Source organism: Enhydra lutris, unplaced genomic scaffold (assembly GCF_002288905.1).
Source record: "Enhydra lutris kenyoni isolate GAN:26980312 unplaced genomic scaffold, ASM228890v2 scaffoldscaffold29, whole genome shotgun sequence".
NCBI lineage: Eukaryota > Metazoa > Chordata > Mammalia > Carnivora > Mustelidae > Enhydra > Enhydra lutris.
In genome coordinates, this window is record NW_019154113.1 from 18,868,413 (window position 1) to 18,875,423 (window position 7,011).

Here is a 7,011-nt window from a genome sequence, read left to right on the forward strand (position 1 = left end):
ACATCCCTGTCCTTTTCTCCAGCCTTTGTAGACCTGCCTGAGTTAATGCAGCATCTTGACAACAACTTTAAATACTGGAAAGGACTGGACGAAATGAAGCTGCGGAGCCTCCGGCCGCCCCCCGAGTAGCGCGCAGCACCGCCCGGGCCCCGGAGCTTTAGCCCTCGGCTCGTTCGGAATTCCTGAGGCAGCCAGAGGCCCCGGGCCCTTGCAGTATTAGGCCGAACAGTGCCAAGTCTGCAGAGCCCGTGAGAGCACCTGGGGCTATCGGCGACCTTCTGTAGCCACCATGCAATGCCATTGCCACCAAGTGCGACCTGGTCCGCCCTGTGGGGCCTGCAGCAGGGGCTCTTCAGACAGTCCCGGGGGAGCCGGCGGCGCGGACTTTCCTCCCCGCGAGCTCAGAGGGACCCTCTCCAAAGGACGGGGAGGGGTTTTCTGCCGGTGATGGAGAATGTCCTGTTGCACACCCTGTCTCCGCCGGCGTCCAGCACTTACAAGCCGCACCCTGCGCTCGGAGCTTGAGGCCCTCCCCCCGGCCGAGAAGGTGCAGTCGCCGGCCGGGAACACTACTGAAGGTGACTGCGCTCTCACACTGAGCAGCGACTGAAAACACAGAAGAAATTTTGAAGTTGATTATTAAGTACAAAGAAATTTTGAAGTTGATTAATATCAGTTATTAAAATGTTTTATTTATTTTATTAGAAGTTCAATATTTTCTATGAATTCTGAAATACTTCAAAGCCAAAGCCAACGTTAAACGCCATGACCAAATTTACATGATTCATATTCATTAAATATGTATTACTTGGTGTACAGACTTATTTTCATAATGCAAATTAAAACTATAAAATGACACCTTTTTACTGCACTACAGAAATATTTGTGTATGTTAGACTCTTTTCTGATTGATGCTCATTGGGAAAAGCGGTCTTGGGGGAGAGCCGCTCCTCTGTACAGAAAGCAGAGCCCTGGGACTCTCTGGTCACCTGATCGGCTTTGCAGGTGACTCCCCAAAGTCAGCGAAATTAAGACCTAACACTTTTTCCCTAAAATTTTATAATTGAATTCCCATAAATCTGCCTTATTTTATAGTACATTTCTACAAGATATTCCCTATGAAAGAACAAAAATGGAGTATTTAGTGAACTGACGTTTTATACCAATCTGTTTTCATCTGAAGTGGGAGTCTTTGATTCCAGAAATTTATAAAAGGTTCTGTATCTTCACATTTTGAGTAAGTGTAGTATCGTAAAAAATGACACAGGATGACAATGTCAAAATGCTTGTCATTTCATTTTAAAGTTGTATTTTTTTCCCGGGCAAAAATGAAATTAAACTATTTGTTTTTAAGAAATCATGTGTCACCTTTTCTTTGGAGTCTGATTATACTTAAAATAAGACACCTTTATATTACAGAGAAGATTAATCGTCAAATGACTTTTTCAGGGTCACAAAAGGACAGATAAGTATGTTGAAAACTTCTCACCACTTGGTTCCCACTCAAAGCTGTCGGGGCTGGCTCCTCAGAAGTCCCTTTATAGACCCCTTTTCCCATGTGAAGACATCTGACCTAGGTTGGTAACTGGGGACAGAGGTGGGAGAGCGCCCTCTCCTCTCCTCCCCTCTAGGTGCCGGGAAAGAAAAGGGAATGACTTCCCCGAGCAACTCAACCATCAGGAAGTAGAGAGAGCAGTGCGTGCGACACCGCCCGAACTCCACCATGACCTGAAAGAGACTAAGAGAAATGTGCCTAACATGTTTCAAGGGAGAAAGCAGCAATAGAAACCATAAGGTAAACCAAGGTAGTTTTAAAAATAGGTAGATTTGAGAAAGAACCTAACGGACATTCTAGATAGGAAGAATATAGTCATTGAAACAAACAGAAAACTTCACAGATTTACCAGAAGGCCAGACACAACTGAAGAGAGAAGTAGCACATTGGAAGACTTGGAAGTTACAACCCAGCACAGAGGTTTTAAATTAAAGCAAAATTAAAATACATCTGAATTAGATCAGTGGGAGAGGCACTAACTAAAGAAAGCCTGAGAGTCCCTCAGACTTAAAGGGTGCTCTGAACCCCAAGTACGACAAGCAAAATCCATCTACACAACACAGTGCGGAGCTCCAAGAGGAAAACCTCACAGTTGTGAGAAAAGACGGAGCACTTACAAGGGAACTAGTGTTAGACTGCTGTCACTCCTTGGCCACCAGGGCCAGAAGACTTAGGAATAACCTCTTTGAAGTATGGAAGGAAACTGTCAGCCTAGAATCACATACTGAACTAAACTATTGCTCAAGAGTGAGGTGGTGGAGTACAGACAATTTTAGACATGTACGCAGCTCTTCGTAAACAGACCCCATGGAAAGAAATGCTGAAAGACTTCTCTCAAATGAGTCCAGAAAGAGCTGGGTTATGAAAGCAACAGTAAACAAAGAAACTGGTAAACATCTGGGCAAGGCTAAGTAAATACGTCAAGTGGGGCAGAAATAAAAGTGATGTATAATCAGGAGGGGCAGGTATGCAGCAGGCTAAGTTAAGTGTTGCGGAGGACCAAGGAGATGTTTATTACAGACTTTCAATATGATTACCTGGAAGTTAAGGGAAATTGTCAAAGGAATAAAAGAATATGGGATTTTAAAATTACTAAAAGGAAAGCTAAGTGAAGAAATAAAATGTAACGGGGCAAATCTAGGTGGCTCAGTCGGTTGAACGTCAGGCTCGGTTTCAGCTCAGGTTGTGAGATCAAGCTCTGTATCAGGCTCTGCGCTCAGCAGAGTCTTCCTGAGAGTCTCTCTCCCCCTGCCTTGCGTGCTCGCTCACATGATCTCAAGTAAATCTTTTTTAAAAAGAAAATGTAACTAACACAACCTCTAAGAGATAAATGGAAAAATAAACTGTGAATAAGACAGAGACAGAAATAAGCACAAACACAGCATCTACATCACACTAGACTAAAGATCCACGGTGCTGTTGGTACACGGGTTGAGAGGGAACCTACAGGAGTAACAAACTCATAAGCAAAATATAGAAAGAATGCCTAGAAATCAATAAGGGCAAAAAAATCAGGGTATTTTAGACCCTTCCGATTAACAAGTTTTTAGCATCTGACAGGACCAAGTCAAGTGTTGATGAGGGGATGAGAAAATGCGAACTTTCAAACTTCTGTGTAGGAGGTTAAGAACCACAACAGAAAGCAATTTGGAAATACCCACTGAAGTTTCTCAATTCAGCAATTTTACTTCCAGATCCCAGAGAAATTTGCCCATGTGCCCAAAAAGATATATTTAAGGATCTTCACACTCGGATTTTGTCACAGTGAAAAAGTAGCAACCATCTGAATGTCCTTAGTAGGAGAATGGATGAAGAGATCATGACTTCATACCCAGACCATGCTGTATTGTCGTAGACACTTTCTCCTCATGGTCCCTGCCTCTTGGGATCCACAACTTTGGGACGGACTTAGTAGTTTGCTTCTAACCAATAACGTATGGCAAAAATGGTGGTGTGCCACTTTTGAGATGTGGCTAACAAAAGACAATGCTTTCCTAGGGCTGCCCTAAAAAGTGACCACAAATGGGTAGCTTAAAACAGCAGCAAGTTGTTTTCTCATAGTTCTGGGGATCAGAAATCTGCAATCAAGCAGTTGACAAGGTGGTTCCTTATGTAGGTTCTAAGAGGGGAACCATCCCATGCCTTTCTCCTAGCTCTTGGTAATTGCCAGCAACCCTTAGCATTCCTTGGCTCATAGATGCCTCCTTCCAATTTCTGCCTCCATTTTCACGTGGCCTCTGTGTATCAGGGTGACCTCTCCTCAGAAGGATACCAGTCATTTAGAGCCCACCCTGATTTCAAAAATTTCATCTCACAATCTGAGATGAAAAGACTATTTCCAAGTAAGGCCACATCCTGGGATTCTAGGGGATCTGAGTTTTGGTGAATACTTCAACCCATTACAGACAGTGATATCCATCTTGGGCACACGCTCTTGTTCTTTTTTGCTTGCTCTAAAGAGGCAAGCTACTCTGTTGTGAGCTGCTCCATGGAGAAGTCCACATGGCAAGGAAGTGAGGGTATCCTCCAGCCCACAGCCACGATGGAAGGGAGTCGTGCTGCCAGCAACCACACGAGTGGGATGGAAACAGATTCTGCCACAGTCGGGTCTTCGGATGGGACCACAGCCCAGCAGACACCTTGATGACAGCCTCAGGAGAGACCCTGAGCCCGACAACCCAGCTAAAGATCCACACTTGGATCGTATCCACAGAACTCGAGTACTAAATGTTTTAAGCCAGCCAAGTTTACCGTAAATGATTGCACACTAACAAGTAACGAATCCATGTACTGTGTACAGCAGTAAAAATAAAGGAGAGCTAGAGATGTCAACTGGGAAAAAGCTTAAGATCAATACGAACGAAAAGGCTACATTGTAATAGGACACCAGTCACTTCAATTTTTTGAATACCCAAGACAGTACACTGTTGTTCATGGAAAAAGTCATGGTGGGAGCATTAAAATGTCAGGGAAGTTTACAAATACTCTGAGTTAGCTTGTGCAACACTAAGGTCTCAGTGTCCACACACGGTAGAGAGCCAAAAGCTTTCCCACCAAACTCCCTCACGCCTGCATTTCCGTATCTAATTTAGGATCACCGGTCAGATGCAACTGCACGAGATTCTGGGTTTAGAAGTGAGTCAGAAGGGAGAGAAGCACATGGAGGCCTACGTTTTGTGTGTCAGGAATGGCGCTCTGCGCCAGCGGCCGCAGTGGAGTTCTGACTGTGGCACATGACAGTAAGGCTCTGGGGCCACAGCAGCGGACCTGGCCTTACAGCCCAGCCCAGCCCAGCCCTGAAGCATGGCTTTAGGGAGACTTTCTGGGAAACTCGGCAATACTCTGTTTCTTCAGTCCTTCCACTGATAAGTCCCTTCTGCTTCAACTAGATGGGGGAATTGGGGCTCTCTGTTCTCAAAATTAAGGAATCTGACCAAGAATGCCACACCCCAGCCAACTTCTTCAAAGTGGTTCTTGGGGGCAACGGAGGCACGTGTACTGGGGAGACCTTCAAAGGGAACTATCCTCATTTTGTTTTTTAAAGTAAATATCTAAAGCAGACAACAAAATATTAACATTTATTAAATCTGGTGATGAGTATTTATTAAATATGTTACTCTACTTTTTAATATGTTGAAATATTTTCTAATTTAGGTGGCTAGGAGAATATATTTAAGTAGAGAAAGTCTTTCTAAGTAGTGTGTTAAACAGGGAAGCCCTATGAAAACAATGAAGTCAACTATAAAAGTTAAAATAATTATATATACCAACCACAGTAATTCAAAAGAAAAGGGAAAGGTGTGTAATTTATTTTACAGAAAGCTTGCTTCCACGATACTGGTTTTTGGAGACTTCTACTATAAGGAAAAAATTCAGTAGAAAAAAATAGAAACACGAACAGGAAATTCATCAAAAACAGCAGTATAAGAGTTTCTTAAAAGTTTATGCTAAACCTGATAGGCACTGATACAAATTAAAACCAACTGGAGATATTTTTCACCTTTAAGATTAGTAAAGAACAAAAAGTTTGATGACACAATGTGATCACAAGGGTGTGTGGACACAGACACTGACAAGACAAGAGCAGAAACTGGTACAACCTCCATGGAGGGCAACTTTGTCAAATCTCTCCGAGTCACAGATCCGTGTGTACTGGGACTTAGCAATTCTACTTCCAGACATATCTTGAGATACATTCACACACACGAGAAATGACACATACACAGATTTATTTAAAGCAGCCCTGCATGTAATAGTAAAAGGCTAGAAATAGCTTAAATGTCTACCATCGATGAAGAGTAAGTAAATATGTGGTGGTTTGCTCCCACAGTGGGGACTTTGCAGATAGAAATGAGAAGGTTGTGTTCCTTATAGGAAAAGATTATGAAGATGTGTTAAGTGTGGGTGGAGGCGTAACAAATTTTGTGTGTGTGTGTGTGTGTGTGTGAAAGCGGGGGGCGGGGGGACGAGCACACTAGAATTGTTTAAATGTTAAATAAGCTTAAAATCTCTGTTGCACATGCAGGAAACAACAGAGATTCCCTGTGGGAGAAGGCATTGGTGGCTTGGGAACATGGCTTGACAGGAGGCTCCTCCTCATATGTCCATTGTCCCTTTTGAATTTTAAATAGTGCACCTGACACATACAAAAGATCTGAAAAAATGAAAAGGCACACCCTCTTTTCAGGATGAGTTAATTTTGCGAAGAGGCCATGTTTTTCTCCCTTAACTCGCCTCTGAATTGAGCATGATTCCCAATTGAAAAAAAGTCTTTTTAATCTACCCAAATCATTCTAATGTTCATACAGTATATGAAGCAAAGTCAGGAAAATTCTGAATCTGAACAGCATAGAAGGATTAGGACAAGATACAGACACACATTAAAAAGCTGCCATTAATAAAGAGTGACGCACTGACCCCACTTTGGACGAGTAAATGGAACTGAATGGAGCCAGAAATGGGTCCAAACACACACATGTTTAATATGTGATACAAGCTGTGATCTCCCATCACTGGAGGAGAGATGGATTTATTCGATAAGTATTGTTGGGATGACTCAGTCAGTATCAGAAATAATGTGCAAATTCTTTAAAAGTAAACAAAACACCAGGGTGGGCCATTTAGGGAAGATGATGTAGGAGGATCCTGAGCTCCTGTGTCGCATAGACATACCTAGGTGACAGCTCTGTATATACAACTAACTCTGAAACCCTGAGTTTCAGATCTTCCATGGTTAATCACAGAGAAGAGGTCACATTTAAAAGGGGAGGGGCAGAGGCATAGTTGGGAACCAAACCCCCAGTGAGACGAACTACAAATGGAAAGGACACCACAAGCACAGAGAAGCAAGAGGATGGGACCCCACCCCTGGCACTTGGAAGAGGAGTCCCCATGACTTCTGGCTTTGAAAACCACAGTGCTTTAACTCTAGGAGTGCTGGAGGGCAACAGGACACT

General features: G+C 43.2%; 1 protein-coding gene across 2 annotated transcripts in view; it reads left to right on the forward strand.

Annotated features, from left to right (window-relative positions):
- The window catches only part of LOC111152625 (phosphodiesterase 8A), a 148,745-nt gene extending 147,388 nt beyond the window's left edge, over positions 1–1,357 (forward strand). For both annotated transcript variants that reach the window (XM_022511160.1, XM_022511161.1), the window contains one exon: positions 23–1,357. In XM_022511160.1, coding sequence (XP_022366868.1) covers positions 23–129 — 107 coding nt within the window. In that variant the 3' untranslated portion in view covers positions 130–1,357. The remainder of the gene's footprint in view (positions 1–22) is intronic.
- The last annotated feature ends 5,654 nt before the right edge of the window (positions 1,358–7,011 follow it).